This window comes from Entelurus aequoreus, linkage group LG03 (assembly GCF_033978785.1).
Source record: "Entelurus aequoreus isolate RoL-2023_Sb linkage group LG03, RoL_Eaeq_v1.1, whole genome shotgun sequence".
Lineage (NCBI taxonomy): Eukaryota > Metazoa > Chordata > Actinopteri > Syngnathiformes > Syngnathidae > Entelurus > Entelurus aequoreus.
In genome coordinates this window covers 5,750,076-5,770,585 of record NC_084733.1, presented here as the reverse complement: position 1 = coordinate 5,770,585, position 20,510 = coordinate 5,750,076, and the positions used below count along the sequence as shown (strand labels likewise).

The window sequence follows — 20,510 nt, the reverse complement described above, 5'->3', positions numbered from 1 at the left end:
TAAAGGGGCAGAGCTTTAAGAGACATTTTAGCTTTTATATTTTATAAGATATATTTTTTGGAAGAACCACGATTAATAAATATATTTCAGTGAATAACTTATTGATCAAATCTGTATATAAATATGTACATAAAGTGTTGTAATTATATTGTAAAATGGATGGATGTTTTAAACAAAACTGTTATTATTAATTAGTAAGTATACATTTTTTGAGCCTTTTTAGAGAAAATCATATCATTGTAGTAAATTATGCCAATTACTCGATGATGTCATGGTGACCACGCCCATAGCCACGCCCCCACCGCCACAGGTATCTTGTCAGTTTATGGGAAACACTGAAATGTAACGTGTTTATGTGTGCATGGCATGGAGGTTTGTCCCCACTCCAGACTAGACCCCCTTAGGAGCCCAGTCCAGATTGTATTTTTTTTAACTCATTTTCTTCCCCAGCGTTGTACCTTTTTCTTATCTTTTACGGGGGCGCCTTTGGCGACACATCGGCGTTCCTGTTCTGTAACCCTGTACAGTTTGTTTGTCTCATCTTGAACGGGTTTGTGCTGAAAACAAAGTTTCGTTGTACTTGTTGCAATGACAATAAAGTCCTATCCTATCCTTAAATAAAATAGTGAACATCCGAGACAACTTGTCTTTTAGTAGTAAGTAAACAAACAAAGACTCCTAATTAGTCTATGCAGTAACATATTGTGTCATTTATACACCTATTATTTTGTCAACATTATGAGGGACAAACTGTAAAAATGAATTATTAATCTACTTGTTCATGTACTGTTAATATCTGCTTATTTTCTGTTTTAACATGTTCTATCTACACTTCTGTTAAAATGTAATAATCACTTATTCTTCTCTTTGATACTTCTGTTAGTTTAGGATGATACCACACATTTAGGTATCAATCCGATACCAAGGATCATACATTGGTCATGTTCAAAGTCTAGGGATGTATTTACTGACTCTATAAACATAATGTGATTTTATTTTTAAAAAGGAAAAAATATTTTGTAACCATAAAAATATCGATGTAATCATAGTAGTATCGACTAGACACGCTCTTGTACTTGGTATCATGACAGTGGATGTCAGGTGTCGATCCACCCATGGCGTTTGTTTACATTGTGACGCCGGTGAGCTATTGTATCCTCCTACGGTGTGTAGTGAAGCATGTTTAGCTATTCCTCGTCCTCCAGTGATAATGCTACTTGTAAGAAACTTACTTTATATGTTGCATGGAGGCCAGGATTAGTGATTTAGAAGTAGCTAAAACACTTACATTCAGGGGTGCTAGCTTGCGGTTCGCTATTGTATCCTCCCACGGTGTGTAGTGAAGCATGTTTAGCTATCCCCTGTCCTCCAGTGATAATGCTACTTGCAAGAAACTTACTTTATATGTTGCATGGAGGCCAGGATTAGTGATTTAGAAGTAGCTAAAACACTTACATTCAGGGATGCTAGCTTGCGGTTCGCGGTGAGCTATAGCATCCTCCTACGGTGTGTAGTGAAGCATGTTTAGCTATCCCCCGTCCTCCAGTGATAATGCTACTTGTAAGAAACTTACTTCATATGTTGCATGGAGGCCAGGATTAGTGATTTAGAAGTAGCTAAAACACTTACATTCAGGGGTGCTAGCTTGCGGTTCGCTATTGTATCCTCCTACGGTGTGTAGTGAAGCATGTTTAGCTATCCCCCGTCCTCCAGTGATAATGCTACTTGTAAGAAACTTACTTTATATGTTGCATGGAGGCCAGGATTAGTGATTTAGAAGTAGCTAAAACACTTACATTCAGGGGTGCTAGCTTGCTGTTCGCGGTGAGCTATTGTATCCTCCTACGGTGTGTAGTGAAGCATGTTTAGCTATCCCTCGTCCTCCAGTGATAATGCTACTTGTAAGAAACCTACTTTATTAGTCACCATGGAGGCTAGGATGGACGTTAACTGGTCATGTCTTAAAGCACCTCTTCCTGAGGGTGTTTCAGTGTTACAACTTCACCTTTATCTTTACTTTTTGCACCAAAATGCGTCCGTTCTCCCAAAACGTTGGTATGGAGACCACCCTACCATATGTAGTAGTTGTGGTGTGGTCACAAGCATCAGTTCTATATCCAGGAAGACCGAGCTATTTTTACACCATCACAGGAAAGCTCCAGTGCTTCTCTCTCTCTCTCTCTGGCAGGGGAGATTAACTCTTAAGCTGCTACAGAAAGTAAGAGTGTCCATTACCTCACCACTTTCACCATCTTGGGTGTGCTCTCACTCAGCAGGGAGAGCAAGGTCTGCATGGTCCTGCCCGTCTCCACTATGTCCTTTGGGGGAAGGACAAGGTGTGGATTTATGAAGGACCGACTACTTTTACCGAATGGGTGGATCCAGCGTCTTACCTCCACGATGAGAACGTGCTGCGGTGACAAAAGGAAGCCATTAATTAAAGCACATGTACTCAAATGCTGTTATTTAGACCGGAGCAACAAAGAGGACACACCTTGCCTGAGAGATTGGACAACTCTTCGCCTCCGATGACTTTGACGCTGTTGCTGGACTTGTCATTCTGAGGGCGACACAAAGCAGCTGCTGGAGTGAAGTGAATTATATTTATATAGCGCTTTTCTCTAGTGACTCCAAGCGCTTTTACATAGTGAAACCCAACATCTACGCTACATTTAAAGCAGTGTGGGTGGCGCTGGGAGCAGGTGGGTAAAGGACACGACGGCAGTGACTAGGATCGAACCTGGAACCCTCAAGTCGCTGGCACGGCCACTCTACCCACCGAGCTATACCGCCATAGTGCTAATCACTAGGAGCACTATAGTGATTAGCGCAGTCATTTCCAGCTAACCACTAGTGGCGCTAGTTGTCAGCCAGCAATTAGTGTTAGTTGCTAGCTAGCAATTAGTGCCGCTAGTTGTCATGCAGCGATTAGCACACCATTTGCCAGCTCATAATTAGTGCCGCTGGTTGTAAGATAGCAATTAGCGCGCCAGTTGCCAGCCAGCAATTTGTGGCACTAGTTCCCACCTGGCCCTTATTGGTGCTAGTTGTTAGATAGCAATTAGTGTTAGTTGCTAGCTAGCAATTAGCACCGGCAGTTGTAATGCAGCGATCAGCACACCATTTGACAGCTAGCGATTGCCAGCTCGTAATTAGTGGCGCTGTTTGTTAGATAGCAATTAGCCAGCCAGCAATTTGCGGCACTCGTTGACAGCTAGCAATTAGCACACCAGTTCCCACCTAACCCTTATTGGTGCTAGCTGTTAGTTATTAGCACCGCTAGTTGTCATGCAGCGATTAGCACAACATTTGCCAGCTCATAAGTAGTGGCGCTGGTTGTAAGATAGCAATTAGCGCGCCAGTTGCCAGCCAGCAATTTGTGGCACTCGTTGACAGCTAGCAATTAGCACACCAGTTCCCACCTAGCCCTTATTGGTGCTAGCTGTTAGTTATTAGCACCGCTAGTTGTCATGGAGCGATTAGCACAACATTTGCCAGCTCATAATTAGTGGCGCTGGTTGTAAGATAGCAATTAGCGCGCCAGTTGCCAGCCAGCAATTTGCGGCGCTAGTTGACAGCTGGCAATTAGCGCACCAGTTCCCACCTAGCCCTTATTGGTGCTAGTTGTTAGATAGCAATTAGCATGCCAGTTGCCAGCCAGCATTTAGCACGTCAATTGCTTGTTGTCAGTTAGTAACTAGCGTGCTAATTGCCAACTAGCGATTAACACCCTATTTGCCAGCCAGCGATTAACGCATTAGTTGCCAGATATGGATTAGTGTCACTGGTTGCCAGCCAGCGATTAGTGCCACTAGTTACCAGATAGTGATTAGCCCCGCTAATTGTCATCCAGCAATTAGCATACCATTTACCAGCTCATAATTAGTGCCGCTGGTTGTAAGATAGCAATTAGCACGGCAGTTGCCAGCCAGCAATTTGCGGCACTAGTTGACAGCTGGCAATAAGCACACCAGTTCCCACCTAGCCCTTACTGGTGCTAGTTGTTAGATAGCAATTAGTGTTAGCTGCTAGCTATCAATTAGCGCCGTTAGTTGTCATCCAGCGATTAGCACACCAGTTGCCAGCTCATAATTAGTGCCGCTGGTTGTAAGATAGCAATTAGCGCGCCAGTTGCCAGACAGAAATTTGCGGCACTAGTTGACAGCTAGCAATAAGCACACCCTGAGATGGGTAGGTTGTGAGTTCAAACCCCGGCCGAGTCATACCAAAGACTATAAAAATGGCACCCATTACCTCCCTGCTTGGCACTCAGCATCAAGGGTTGGAATTGGGGGTTAAATCACCAAAAATGATTCCCGGGCGCGGCACCGCTGCTGCTCACTGCTCCCCTCACCTCCCAGGGGGTGATCAAGGGTGATGGGTCAAATGCAGAGAATAATTTCGCCACACCTCGTGTGTGTGTGACTATCATTGGTACTACTTAACCATTTCCCACCAAGCCCTTATTGGAGCTAGTTGTTAGATAGCAATTAGTGTTAGTTGCTAGCTAGCAATTAGCGCCGCTAGTTGTCATGCAACGATTAGCACACCATTTGCCAGCTAGCGATTGCCAGCTCGTAATTAGTGGTGCTGGTTGTCCATCCATCCATCTTCAACCGCTTATCCGGAATCGGGTCGCGGGGACAGCAGCTCCAGCAAAGACCCCCAGACTTCCCTCTCCAGAGCAACATTTGCGACTTCCTCCTGGGGAATCCCGAAGTGTTCCCAGGCCAGAGAGGAGATGTAATCCCCCCATCTGGTCCTTGGTCTGCCGCGGGGCCTCCTCCCAGTGGGACGTGCAACGAGGACCTCCCTAGGGAGACGCTCGTGAGGCATCCGCACGAGATGCCCGAACCACCTAAGCTGGCTCCTTTCCAAGCGAAGGAGCAGCGGCTCTACTCCGAGTCTCTCTCGGGTGACTGCACTTCTCACCCTATCTCTAAGGGAGATGCCAGCCACCCTTCTGAGGAAACTCATTTCGGCCGCTTGTATCCGCGATCTTATTCTTTCGGTCATTACCCACACTTCATGACCATAGGTGAGAGTAGGAATGTAGATAGCTCGGTAGACCGAGAGCTTTGCCTTCTGGCTCAGCTGGTGCTGGTTGTAAGATAGCAATTAGCGTGCCAGTTCCCACCTAGCCCTTATTGGTGCTAGTTATCAGATAGCAATTTGCGGCATGAGTTGACAGCTAGCAATTAGCACACCAGTTCCCACCTAGCCCTTATTGGTGCTAGTTGTTAGATAGCAATTAGCGCGCCAGTTGCCAGCCAGCAATTTGCGGCACTAGTTGACAGCTAGCAATTAGCGCACCAGCTCCCACCTGTCCCTTATTGGTGCTAGTTGTTAGATAGCAATTAGTGTTAGTTGCTAGCTAGCAATTAGCACCGGCAGTTGTAATGCAGCGATTAGCACACCATTTGCCAGCTAGCGATTGCCAGCTCATAATTAGTGGTGCTGGTTGTAAGATAGCAATTAGCGTGCCAGTTCCCACCTAGCCCTTATTGGTGCTCGTTATGAGATAGCAATTAGCGCGCCAGTTGCCAGCCAGCAGTTTGCGGCACTAGTTGACAGCTAGCAATTAGCGCACCAGCTCCCACCTAGCCCTTATTGGTGCTCGTTATAAGATAGCAATTAGCGCGCCAGTTGCCAGCCAGCAGTTTGCGGCACTAGTTGACAGCTAGCAATTAGCGCACCAGCTCCCACCTGTCCCTTATTGGCGCTAGTTGTTAGATAGCAATTAGTGTTTGTTCGTTGCTAGCTAGCAGTTAGCGACGTTAGTTGTCATGCAGCGATTAGCACACCATTTGCCAGCTCATAATTGGTGGCCACCTAGCCCTTATTTGTGCTAGTTGATAGACAGCAATTAGCATGCCAGTTGCCCGCCAGCATTTAGCACGTCGATTGCTTGTTTTCAGCTAGTAACTAGCGTGCCGGCGATTAACGCATTAGTTGCGAGCTAGGGATTAGTGTCACTGGTTGCCAGCCAGCGATTAGTGCCACTAGTTACCGGCTAGTGATTAGCGCCGCTAATTGTTCGATAGTTGCCAGCCAGCGATTAGCGCACTAGTTGCCAGCTAGCTACTAACAGCACAGGAAAACGTTGAAGACCCCTCCCTTCATTACGGTAAAGAAAGCCACACATGAAATCTTCTTCTGCGTTTAAAAGGGCCAGAATTGGGGGCGGGGCCTCACGTGGCCGCTGCCTCGCGTCCCAATACTTCTGTTCATGTAACTCAGCGGACATCAAAGTCGGGTAAAAGTGGTAAAACGATGGCGGCCCACGGGAGATTGGTAAGACCGTTCAGCGTGTTTCTATGTAACGACAACCGTCCAATCACCATCTGCGTTGTTCACCAAGCCCCTCCCCCCCAAGCCCCTCCCCCCCAGGCCCCAAGCAGCTTTAATGGCCTCGCTGGCAACTCACGCAGTAGCTCTTCACTCTGATGAAGTCCACCGTCAGCGGCACAGACTTATCGCTGTTCTGGTTCAGCGCCTTGATGTAGTCCAGCAGGTCAGCGAAGAAGGTGTAGCCGCCCTTCAGCACGCACAGAGCCACGATGTGGTGGCCCCCCATGTCGCGGACGATGTCGCGGGCCAAGCGCTCGGTCCTGCGGCACAGATGGAAAACATTCATGAGCTACATGTAGCACTACATGTACTTTAGAGTGCACTTAGGTGGCACCATTGGCGTTGTTAGGCCTATTTTAGGGGGGCTTAAGCCCCCCTAAAATGTTCTTAAGCCCCCCTAAATAATTTGGTGTTAAAAAGAAAGAAAAGAAAAAAAAAAAAAATCCTTTTTTTTTTTTTTTTTTTTACAAATACATGCCGACATATTCATTATAAAGTGGCCCGGATATGAGTTTAAGTAAATAATCGTATAACCTGTCATTATTCACTCAGTTTCCCCTCACTTCATAGCGTAAGGTAGAGAGCCCCTTTAGTGTGTCGCTATCCAATCCATTCCACTTGTTCATATAGAAAATGCCTACATCACTCAAAATCCAGTCCGCATTTTATCTGCGACCTTGCTTGCGGTCCTTGGACTTGTTCAAATAGAAAATGCCCACATCACTCAAAATCCAGTCCGCATTTTCTCTGCGACCTTGCTTGCGGTCCTTGGACTTGTTCATATAGAAAATGCCCACATCACTCAAAATCCAGTCCGCATTTTCTCTGCGACCTTGCTTGCGGTCCTGCAGGTGTACGAAGCACATTAGCACACAGCACTGCAGAACAAGAACCTTGTGTCTGCAATTGTAAATAATTTAGTTTTTAAGTTTTGTGTTTCTTGTAGAATCTATATAAAGTAATATGCATTAGCCTATTGTTAAAATAATGAAAAAAACATCATTAAATATATTAGTTTTATTGTATTGTTACATTAATAGCTGTTGTATTATTATAGGATGGCTTGTTAAACATTTCATAGGATTTTCAGAGGGAGGAAAAACCAAGACATTTAATATAAAATGTAAAATGAATAAATATATAAAAAGAAAAAAAATTGTTAAAAGCCATCGTCCCGGGGAGCATTTCATTTCTTCCCGTGCATTTTTTTTACCGTCCCCGGGATGACGGGACTACGTTAATCTCAAACCCTGGAAATTACATTTTATTGTTTGCATTATTTGTTTCAGCATTGCACTTTGAAGATGGTTCCTCAGCTCTTTGACAGCTTTGGCTCTTTTTCAGATCAGCAGACGGACTGTAAGTCTTTCTTATTTACAGTATATATAAAGGTTTCTCATTTCTATTCAGACTTCCATATATATTTAATTTCCTTAACGGCTTGCCATAATATATATATATGTATATATATATATGTATATATATATATGTATATATATATATATATATATATATATATATATATATATATATATATATATATATATATATATATATATATATATATATATATATATATATATATATATATATATATATATATATAAATATAAAATACATATATATATATATAAAATATATATATATATATATAAAATATATATATATATATATATATATAAAATATATATATATATATATATATATATATATATATATATATATATATATATATATATATATATATATATATATATATATATATATATATATATATATACACTGTATATATATATTATATACAAGCCAAATTATCCCAATCCAGATATTACTTTAATTCAAGTAATTAAGTAATATTTCCAGGGCTTGAATTTACAACCATTTTAGTCACAAATGTGTCCAAAATGTAATCTGTGCAACTTCAAAATATTTGGGAACAAACAATTATAATATTGTGAGCTAAAGTGGTGGCATTAGCCTCTATGTTGTGAATGAATAACATAGAGGCTAATGCCATGACTTTCATTGTGTTTCAGTGTATCTTGAAGGATCATGCAAGTCATTGTTTCTTGTTGATGCTGTAAACAAAATGTCACTGTGCAAACCCATGTTTGTTGTTGTACTGAACACACATTGAAAATAAACCCATTGAAATAATAATAATAACAATGATTAATTTCTAAGTCTCTGTTAGCCGTTTGTGAAGTTTTGTGCACGTGCGCTACGTTCGCTCGCATCCTGTGCATCTCCTGGGGGCTAAGCCCCCCCTGTCCTTAAAAGCTAGTGACGCCCCTGGGTGGCACACTTCTTGCACTGTTTACTGACTGCACTTTTATTGCTGACTGGACACTTTGTCTGTTGCTGCTGCTTTGTGTTAAGACTTGTCTTCATAAATCTACAATTATAGACTACTGCAACTCACTTCTTTGTCGGGATCCCCAGCAAGAACATCCCCAAGCTGCTAGGATCCTGACGAGAGTTCTCAAATCCCTTCACTGGCTTCCTGTTCCACTCAGGATTGAATACAAAGTCTCCCTACTAACCCACCAGTGCCTCCATGGAAATGCCCCCCCCCTCTACCTCAAAGAACTGCTAACCTCCTCCAACCTCCGAGGACAAAGCTACGAACTATGGGAGACCGGGCTTTCTGCTCTCCCTGACCACCTGAGGGCACCACAGACTGTGGATGCTTTTTTTTTTTTTAGATATACCGTACGCGTGCTAGTTCTAGCTATTAGGCTGTTCTAGTTTTTATTTTTATTATCTTTTTTATTTTTTTAATATGCTGTAGCACTTTGAGGTTGTTTGCTCAATGTAAAGTGCTTTTTACAAATACAATCTATTATTATTATTAGAGATGTCCGATAATATCGGCCGATAAATGCTTTAAAATGTAATATCGGAAATTATTGGTATCGTTTTTTTTTTAATTATCTGTATCACGTTTCATCAAACATATATTAACGTTGTTGCCCTAGGGTAAACTGGGTATAACACATGGCACACTGACAAAGCTTAACCTATTGTTACTATAACAATCTACAAGGTTAATGTAGGTTGCTTCTCTTTCTTCCCCTCCATTTTTCTGCATTCTTTCGTATCTCAAGTTATCATTACGTATATGTATTGTTGCATTTGAACAATTGTATTGTTGATAATAAAGGAAAAGTACTGGTATTGTTTACTATCAATAGCACTATTTCTATTGGTATTCATATTGCTCCATTTTTAGTGTAATAATGCTCATTGTCATTTCTGTATTATTTTTTATTTTCGCTAACTGCTTATTTGCTATTACTTTTACGATCATATTTGTACATGTCGTATTTGCTGATGTTGCTCTGTTGTTGTTGTTGTTGTGTTTGCTGTTGTTGTTTTTGTCTCTCTGTCTAATCCCCCTCTAGTCCCCACAATTCCCCCCTCTGTCTTCCTTTTTTTTCTCTTTCTATCCCCTCCTGCTCCGGCCCGGCTGCACCAAATGATAATATAAATACATTTAATAAAGTCAAAATACAAATAAGGCAACAAGAGAAGTATTCTACACTTCTCTTTTGTAAAGTAAATCTGAACAGCCGATATGGCTGTTCATCCATTTATTCATATCTACTATATGATTTGCCTGAGAAGCTGGGCAGGACAAAAAAATAAAAAATAAAATAATAAAATATCTGTATCTGTTTTTTTTAAATGTATATTATTTGTTTAATTAAAATCAACATAAAAAACACAAGATACACTTACAATTAGTGCACCAACCCAAAAAAAACTCCCTCCCCCATTCACACAAAAGGGTTGTTTCTTTCTGTTATTAATATTCTGGTTCCTACATTATATATCAATATATATCAATACAGTCTGCAAGGGATACAGTCCGTAAGCACACATGATTGTGCGTGCTGCTGCTCCACTAATAGTACTAACCTTTAACAGTTAATTTGACTAATTTTCATTCATTACCAGTTTCTATGTAACTGTTTTTATATTGTTTTATTTTCTTTTTTATTCAAGAAAATGTTTTTAATTTATTTATCTTATTTTATTTTATTAATTTTTTTAAAAAGGACCTTATCTTCACCATACCTGGTTGTCCAAATTAGGCATAATAATGTGTTAATTCCACAACTGTATATATCAGTATCGGTTGATATCAATATCAACCGATACCGATATCGGTCATTAAGATTTGGACAATATCGGAATATCGGATATCAGCAAAAAGCCATTATCGGACATCCCTATTAAAAACCCTTCTTTTTAAAAAAGCCTTTTTTTTATATATATATATATGCGTGCTAATTGTAGATATTAGGCTGTTCTAGTTTTTTTTTTTTTTTTTTTTTTTATCTTTTTATTTTTTTTAATACACTTTAGCACTTTGAGGTTGTTTGCTCAATGTAAAGTGCTTTTTACAAATAAAATATATTATTATTATTATTATTAAATCACCATGTAATTTGGCATATGTTGGCATATGTCCACTTTTTTTTTCTTTTTTTTTTTTATCAGGCTCGGAGGCAGCTGTGATTGTGCCCCACGAACTCTGCCTAGCAACACGTTGACACATAAGCCAGGTCAAATAATGCAGGATCTGTTTACGTACTTGTTAGCTAGCGAGGTACACTGTCAAAAATAAAATTAAACAAATAAAATAATCTGTAGATTCTACAATAAAATACTGGCTGCTCAGTCTGCAACATTTTCGGTGTTTTTTTAAATTAATTAATTTATTTACTTATTTTTACATCAAATTATCGTAAATAGAAAAATGCTACTATGGTCATTCTTGCACCTGAGTAGCCAGTTTTATTTGCATTTTTTTAAAGTAAAATGTATATTATAGCACACACTGGATGCAGATACCCACACAATTCTTAAAAAGTTTTTTTTTCCCCCTTTCATTTATTTATTTCAGGCAATGACATAAAAAAATGGTATGGTTTAAAGCAGGCGTCACCAACGCGGTGCCCGCGGGCACCAGGTAGCCCGTAAGGACCAGATGAGTAGCCCGCTGGCCTGTTCTAAAAATAGCTCAAATAGCAGCACTTACCAGTGAGCTGCCTCTATTTTTTAAATTGCATTTATTTACTAGCAAGCTGGTCTCGCTTTGCCCGACATCTTTAATTCTAAGAGAGACAAAACTCAAATAGAATTAAAAAATCCAAGAAAATATTTTAAAGACTCTTCACTTGTTTAAATAAATTCATTATTTTTTTTACTTTGCTTCTTATAACTTTCAGAAAGACAATTTTAGAGAAAAAATACAACCTTAAAAATTATTTTAGGATTTTTAAACACATATACCTTTTTACCTTTTAAATTCCTTCCTCTTCTTTCCTGTAAAGTACATTTTTTTGTGTGTGTGTGAAGAATAATAAATACATTTTAATTTAATTCTTCATTTTAGCTTCTGTTTTTTCGACGAAGAATATTTGTGAAATATTTCTTCAAACTTATTATGATTAAAATTCAAAAAAATTATTCTGGCAAATCTAGAAAATCTGTAGAATCAAATTAAAATCTTATTTCAAAGTCTTTTGAATTTCTTTTAAAATTTTTGTTCTGGAAAATTTAAAAGAAATAATTATTTGTCTTTGTTAGAAATATAGCTTGGTCCAATTTGTTATATATTCTAACAAAGTGTAGATTGGATTTTAACCTATTTAAAACATGTCATCAAAATTCTAAAATTAATCTTAATCAGGAAAAATTACTAATGATGTTCCATAAATTCTTTTTTTAAGTTTTTCTCTTCTTTTTTTCATTTGAATTTTGAATTTTAAAGAGTCGAAATTGAAGATGAACTATGTTTCAAAATTGAATTGTCATTTTTTTCGTGTTTTCTCCTCTTTTAAACCGTTCAATTAAGTTTAAATATCATTAATTATTAATAATAACATAGAGTTAAAGGTAAATTGAGCAAATTGGCTATTTCTGGCAATTTATTTAAGTGTGTATCAAACTGGTAGCCCTTCGCATTAATCACTACCCAAGAAGTAGCTCTTGGTTTCAAAAAGGTTGGTGACCCCTGGTTTAAAGTCATATCCAACAATTGCGACAACGGCTTTTTACTGTCAACTGAGTCTAGTTTTTTAATGATTTCTGCTGCAAAAAATGTGCCTTGGCTCAAAAAAGGTTGAAAAACACTGACACATTTAGAACAGCAGTTTGTTTCATTCACAAATTTCTACTCATTTTTATACTTAGCAAACTCTGGATAAAACCTGTTCGCGGGCCGGGTTTGACACCCCTGAGTTAACATAATTTGCGATTACATGAGTGTATATTTTTTTCTCTCTCTCAAAATAGAAAGAAAGAATACATTTGGTAAGAAAAGTTACAGTACTTTATTGATACATATCACATCCAGGTTTTCCAGGGCCAAATAAAATGCCCCCAGGCCTTGAGTTTGACACCGGTGCCCTACGTGCTTTACTCGCCATCGTGTGAAAACCACCAACGACCATGAAAAGATGCGAGGGAGGACATTTCCTTGCCGGCTCACCTGTCCATGATGAGTCCATGAGGAATGATCACCTTGTCCAGATCCCTCTCGTAATGTCTGGGCACGCAGAAGAGGTCCAGGTCGTAGCCCTTCTCGTCGTCGGCGATCTGGAAGACGACAAATGGATGTATAAGTAATAGGTGGTGACGTCTGTCTGACTGAAACATCCTAACACACTCCTGTCCTGTAGGTGGCGGCAAAGCGCAACACCCAAGTCTATTGTCCGCCAACTGCTGATGTTGTGGGTCGCTGCCCCATATCAGTGAATAGTGCATCAAAACAGCATCCAACAAGAGCTGGGCGATGTATCGATGTACTCGATATATCGCGGGTTTGTCTCTGTGCGATATAGAAAATGACTATATCGTGATATCCGAGTATACGTTCTCACGCAGTTGCTTTTAGCTGCGGGCATTACACTACAGGCGTTTCCCACTCTTTCTTGTCTCTACTTCTCACAGAGACATAAAACAAGCGCACCTTCTTACATACGTCACATGCGTATGCGCCCTCGCGGAGCAGAGAGGTAGCGGCATGGGTAACGTCATCTGTGGTGCGAGTGGTAATACGAGAGAAAGAAGGTGCGAATCTGGTAACAAATTAAGGATTAATTAATTCCCAAGAAAAACAGCACGGGGGTCCATCGTCTGGCGGTGGTTTGGCTTCAAGCGGGAAGATGTCGAACAGACAACAGTAATATTTCAAGTGTGGGGCAAAAGCGTTGCTACAAAAAGTAGCATCACTGCTAATATGTAGCATCATTTGAAAAGTCACCCGCTAGAGCAGGGGTCACCAACCTTTTTGAAACCAAGAGCTACTTCTTGGGTACTGATTAATGCGAAGGGCTACCAGTTTGATACACTCTTAAATAAATTGCCAGAAATAGCCAATTTGCTCAATTTACCTTTAACTCTATGTTATTATTAATAATTAATGATATTTAAACTTAATTGAACGGTTTAAAAGAGGAGAAAACACGAAAAAAATGACAATTACATTTTGAAACATAGTTCATCTTCAATTTCGACTCTTTAAAATTCAAAATTCAAACGAACAAAAGAGAAAAACTTAAAAAAAGAATTTATGGAACATCATTAGTAATTTTTCCTGATTAAAATTAATTTTAGAATTTTGATGACATGTTTTAAAAAGGTTAAAATCCAATCTACACTTTGTTAGAATATATAACAAATTGGACCAAGCTATATTTCTAACAAAGACAAATCATTATTTCTTCTAGATTTTCCAGAACAAAAATTTTAAAAGAAATTCAAAAGACTTTGAAATAAGATTTTAATTTGATTCTACAGATTTTCTAGATTTGCCAGAATAATTTTTTTGAATTTTAATCATAATAAGTTTGAAGAAATATTTCACAAATATTCTTCGTCGAAAAAACAGAAGCTAAAATGAAGAATTAAATTAAAATGTATTTATTATTCTTTACAATAAAAAAATACATTTACTTGAACATTGATTTAAATTGTCAGGAAAGAAGAGGAAGGAATTTAAAAGGTAAAAAGGTATATGTGTTTAAAAATCCTAAAATCATTTTTAAGGTTGTATTTTTTTTCAAAAATTGCCTTTCTGAAAGTTATAAGAAGCAAAGTAAAAAAAATAATGAATTTATTTAAACAAGTGAAGACCAAGTCTTTAAAATATTTTCTTGGATTTTTTAATTCTATTTGAGTTTTGTCTCTCTTAGAATTAAAAATGTCGGGCAAAGCGAGACCAGCTTGCTAGTAAATAAATGCAATTTAAAAAATACAGGCAGCTCACTGGTAAGTGCTGCTATTTGAGCTATTTTTAGAACAGGCCAGCGGGCTACTCATCTGGTCCTTACGGGCTACCTGGTGCCCGCGGGCACCGCGTTGGTGACCCCTGCGCTAGAGAATCAAGAGTGCTTACTCCGCATGTCAACATCTCCGTTCGGTGCCACACCAACAAAATGCAGAGGCAAACATTTCCAGATCAACACCGTGTGAAAAAAAAAAGAGTCCACGACAAAAGGAGATCATGTCCGCAGGAACCTACCACAGAGCAAAGGACATACACTATTTGATTTCCTATTATGCAGCTCATTTTTATTTGACACTTATTGAAATATCTTGTGTGACATGTTTTTAAACTATTGCAGTGGCGTTCTGTACAAAAAGTGCACTTTAATTCAGTGTTGTTTTGATAAGTCATCTTAGTGACATCATGCACAAAAGTGCACTCATAGCTTGTTTTAAAATGTCTCTGACAATCTTGCACTTTCTGTTTTGGAAATGACATGAATGTTTGTGCCACTGCTTAATAACTGTTTAATAAATACACTTTTGCTAAATTGACTTAGTTGTGATTTCCCTCTCGGCATGAAAGTTTAAAATGAGCATATATTAATGCAGTATGAAGAAGAATGTTTTAATGTAGACACATAAAATCATCATACTGCTGTGATTACATGCATCAGGTGTTCATTCAAGGCTAAGGCAAGATATCGAGATATATATTGTGTATCGCGATATGGCCTAAAAATATTGAGATATTAAAAAAGGGCCATATCGCCCAGCCCTAGTGTGTGCCCTCAGAAACTAAGTAAGCAGTGTACATAGCGGAAGTGTTCGACTTGAGACCCAGCCATTGTTTTAGTGCTGCATCATGTGGATGGGCGTGGTTTGAAGCTTTTGGTTTCAATTTGCCTTTATGTAAAGTTAGGCTTGAACTTTGAACTCTGCCTAGCAATACGTCGCTAAGCTAATGTAGTTTTCCAAATTATTATAGTTAATACATAATGCATAATGAATGGTACATAATGTTTTTAAAATACGGATCAAATTTGACTTGTTTTAATTAAATTGAGTCAGGCAGTGAGAGAGACTACTAGCTAGGTTTGCCGCCATTTTTATATCAAACATATGGATATTTTATAGATAGATATATTGATTCCTGAAGGAATCAATAAAGTACTATCTATCTATATCAGGGGTCACCAACCTTTTTGAAACCAAGAGCTACTTATTGGGTAGTGATTAATGCGAAGGGCTACCAGTTTGATACACACTTAAATAAATTGCCAGAAATAGCCAATTTGCTCAATTTACCTTTAACTCTATGTTATTATTAATAATTAATGATATTTAAACTTAATTGAACGGTTTAAAAGAGGAGAAAACACGAAAAAAATTACAATTAAATTTTGAAAAATAGTTCATCTTCAATTTCGACTCTTTAAAATTCTAAATTCAAACGAAAAAAAGAAGAGAAAAACTTTTTAAAAAAAATTATGGAACATCATTAGTAATTTTTCCTGATTAAGATTAATTTTAGAATTTTGATGACATGTTTTAAATAGGTTAAAATCCAATCTACACTTTGTTAGAATATATAACAAATTGGACCAAGCTATATTTCTAACAAAGACAAATCATTATTTCTTCTAGATTTTCCAGAACCAAAATTTGAAAAGAAATTCAAAAGACTTTGAAATAAGATTTTAATTTGATTCTACAGATTTTCTAGATTTGCCAGAATAATTTTTTTAAATTTTAATCATAATAAGTTTGAAGAAATATTTCACAAATATTCTCCGTCGAAAAAACAGAAGCTAAAATGAAGAATTAAATTAAAATGTATTTATTATTCTTTACACACACAAAAAAAAAATTACTTTAACATTGATTTAAATTGTCAGGAAAGAAGAGGAAGGAATTCAAAAGGTAAAAAGGTATGTGTGTTTAAAAATCCTAAAATCATTTTTAAGGTTGTATTTTTTCTCTAAAATTGTCTTTCTGAAAGTTATAAGAAGCAAAGTAAAAAAAATTATGAATTTATTTAAACAAGTGAAGACCAAGTCTTTAAAATATTTTCTTGGATTTTTTAATTCTATTTGAGTTTTGTCTCTCTTAGAATTAAAAATGTCGGGCAAAGCGAGACCAGCTTGCTAGTAAATAAATGCAATTTAAAAAATAGAGGCAGCTCACTGGTAAGTGCTGCTATTTGAGCTATTTTTAGAACAGGCCAGCGGGCTACTCATCTGGTCCTTACGGGCACCACGTTGGTGACCCCTGCGCTAGAGAATCAAGAGTGCTTACTCCGCATGTCAACATCTCCGTTCGGTGCCACACCAACAAAATGCCGGGGCAAACATTTCCAGATCAACACCGTGTGAAAAAAAAAAAGAGTCCACGACAAAAGGAGATCATGTCCGCAGGAACCTACCACATAGCGAAGGACATACACTATTTGATTTCCTACAATGCAGCTCATTTTTATTTGACACTTATTGAAATATCTTGTGTGACATGTTCTTAAACTATTGCAGTGGCGTTCTGTACAAAAAGTGCACTTTAATTCAGTGTTGTTTTGATAAGTCATCTTAGTGACATCATGCACAAAAGTGCACTCATAGCATGTTTTAAAATGTCTCTGACAATCTTGCACTTTCTGTTTTGGAAATGACATGAATGTTTGTGCCACTGCTTAATAACTGTTTAATAAATACACTTTTGCTAAATTGACTTAGTTGTGATTTCCCTCTCTGCATGAAAGTTTAAAATGAGCATATATTAATGCAGTATGAAGAAGAATGTTTTAATGTAGACACATAAAATCATCATACTGCTGTGATTATATGCATCAGGTGTTCATTCAAGGCTAAGGCAAGATATCGAGATATATATTGTGTATCGCGATTTGGCCTAAAAATATTGAGATATTAAAAAAGGGCCATATCGCCCAGCCCTAGTGTGTGCCCTCAGAAACTAAGTATGCAGTGTACATAGCGGAAGTGTTCGACTTGAGACCCAGCCATTGTTTTAGTGCTGCATCGTGTGGATGGGCGTGGTTTGAAGCTTTCGGTTTCAATTTGCCTTTATGTAAAGTTAGGCTTGAACTTTGAACTCTGCCTAGCAATACGTCGCTAAGCTAATGTAGTTTTCCAAATTATTATAGTTAATACATAATGCATAATGAATGGTACATAATGTTTTTAAAGTACGGATCAAATTTGACTTGTTTTAATTAAATTGAGTCAGGCAGTGAGAGAGACTACTAGCTAGGTTCGCCGCCATTTTTATATCAAACATATAGATAGATATTTTATAGATAGATATATTGATTCCTGAAGGAATCAATAAAGTACTATCTATCTATATCAGGGGTCACCAACCTTTTTGAAACCAAGAGCTACTTCTTGGGTAGTGATTAATGCGAAGGGCTACCAGTTTGATACACACTTAAATAAATTGCCAGAAATAGCCAATTTGCTCAATTTACCTTTAACTCTATGTTATTATTAATAATTAATGATATTTAAACTTAATTGAACGGTTTAAAAGAGGGGAAAACACGAAAAAAATGACAATTAAATTTTGAAACATAGTTCATCTTCAATTTCGACTCTTTAAAATTCAAAATTCAAACGAACAAAAGAAGAGAAAAACTTTTATAAAAATTTTATGGAACATCATTAGTAATTTTTCCTGATTAAGATTAATTTTAGAATTTTGATGACATGTTTTAAATAGGTTAAAATCCAATCTACACTTTGTTAGAATATATAACAAATTGGACCAAGCTATATTTCTAACAAAGACAAATCATTATTTCTTCTAAATTTTCCAGAACAAATTTTTTTAAAGAAATTCAAAAGACTTTGAAATAAGATTTTAATTTGATTCTACAGATTTTCTAGATTTGCCAGAATAATTTTTTTGAATTTTAATCATAATAAGTTTGAAGAAATATTTCACAAATATTCTTCGTCGAAAAAACAGAAGCTAAAATGAAGAATTAAATTAAAATGTATTTATTATTCTTTACACACAAATTTTTTTTTTACTTTAACATTGATTTAAATTGTCAGGAAAGAAGAGGAAGGAATTTAAAAGGTAAAAATGTATATGTGTTTAAAAATCCTAAAATAATTTTTAATGTTGTATTTTTTCTCTAAAATTGTCTTTCTGAAAGTCATAAGAAGCAAAGTAAAAAAATTAATTTATTTAAACAAGTGAAGACCAAGTCTTTAAAATATTTTCTTGGATTTTTTAATTCTATTTGAGTTTTGTCTCTCTTAGAATAAAAAATGTCGGGCAAAGCGAGACCAGCTTGCTAGTAAATAAATGCAATTTAAAAAATAGAGGCAGCTCACTGGTAAGTGCTGCTATTTGAGCTATTTTTAGAACAGGCCAGCGGGCGACTCATCTGGTCCTTACGGGCTACCTGGTGCCCGCGGGCACCGCGTTGGTGACCCCTGATCCATATGTTTGATATAAAAATGGCGGCGAACCTAGCTAGTAGTCTCTCTCACTGCCTGACTCAATTTAATTAAAACAAGTCAAATTTGATCCGTACTTTAAAAACATTATGTACCATTCATTATACATTATGTATTAATATAAAAGATTATGAATTAAATCCACCAAAGTGCGACCTTGGCTACATGTCAACCACCTGTTTACGTCTCACCACTAAACTTACACATTTTGACAACATTAGCTAAATGACAACATTAGCTAAATGAGTATAATGGCGCGGTCTTCATAGTTGTCCACCACCCCAACAAATACTTCATAAGTCGTCCTAGCGAACACGTCCTAAATATATATTTAGTTGTCCACCACCCAAAATACTTCATAAGTCGTCGTAGCGAACACGTCCTAAATATATCCCGTCCTCACCTCCAGGTAGGACGCCATGTCTGCCCCGGTGCGTCTCACAGACGGAGCCCAGGACTCATGCTGCGTTGTCGGTGTGGTGGCTGGAGCAGACGACGAAGGTGGTGGTGGTGATAAAGGTGGTGGTGGTGGTGGGTGGTGTCGCTCCTCCGGCGGGAGTTAAGCCGGTTACGTCACGATCCACTTTCCCTGCCTAATAATAATCTGATCTGGACGACTCAGGAGACTAATTGTTCTGTTTCTAAAGGAGAGGGAGCTGATGACGCAGTAAAAAAATAAAAATAAATTAAAAAAAAAAAAAAAAGTAAAGATCTAATGCACTCTCGTTGCCTTTAATATCATGCTCGTCATGCTTTTATAATATTTTTTTTTTTTTTTTTTTTTACATTTGTATAGACTGCCAACCTTCAGACCTCCGATTTCGGGAGGTGGGTGGGGGGCGTGGTTAAGAAGGAGGAGTATATTTACAGGTAAAATTCACCAAGTCAAGTATTTCATATATATATATATATATATATATATATATATATATATATATATATATATATATATATATATATATATATATATATATATATATATATATCTACATCAGGGGTCACCAACCTTTTTGAAACCAAGAGCTACTTCTTGGGTACTGATTAATGCGAAGGGCTACCAGTTTGATACACACTTAAATAAATTGCCGGAAATAGCCAATTTGCTCAATTTACCTTTAACTCTATGTTATTATTAATAATTAATGATATTTACACTTAATTGAACGGTTTAAAAGAGGAGAAAACACGAAAAAAATGACAATTAAATCTTGAAACATAGTTCATCTTCAATTTCGACTCTTTAAAATTCAAAATTCAACCGAAAAAAAGAAGAGAAAAACTAGCTAATTCGAATCTTTTTGAAAAAAATAAAAAAAGAATTTATGGAACATCATTAGTAATTTTTCCTGATTAAGATTAATTTTAGAATTTTGATGACATGTTTTAAATAGGTTAAAA

General features: G+C 37.3%; 1 protein-coding gene across 2 annotated transcripts in view; it reads right to left on the bottom strand.

Moving 5' to 3' along the window:
* hprt1l (hypoxanthine phosphoribosyltransferase 1, like) overlaps positions 1 to 19,768 on the bottom strand; it is a 24,892-nt gene extending 5,124 nt beyond the window's left edge. Inside the window, exons 1-6 of one of the 2 annotated variants that reach the window (XM_062040994.1) lie at positions 19,516 to 19,768; positions 12,854 to 12,960; positions 6,428 to 6,611; positions 2,495 to 2,560; positions 2,394 to 2,411; positions 2,236 to 2,318 (exon numbers count right to left, since the gene is read on the bottom strand). In XM_062040994.1, the coding sequence (XP_061896978.1) occupies positions 2,236 to 2,318; positions 2,394 to 2,411; positions 2,495 to 2,560; positions 6,428 to 6,611; positions 12,854 to 12,960; positions 19,516 to 19,533 (476 nt within the window). In that variant the 5' untranslated portion in view covers positions 19,534 to 19,768. The remainder of the gene's footprint in view (positions 1 to 2,235; positions 2,319 to 2,393; positions 2,412 to 2,494; positions 2,561 to 6,427; positions 6,612 to 12,853; positions 12,961 to 19,515) is intronic. The other variant, XM_062040993.1, reaches the window with a different exon arrangement.
* Positions 19,769 to 20,510: the final 742 nt, after the last annotated feature.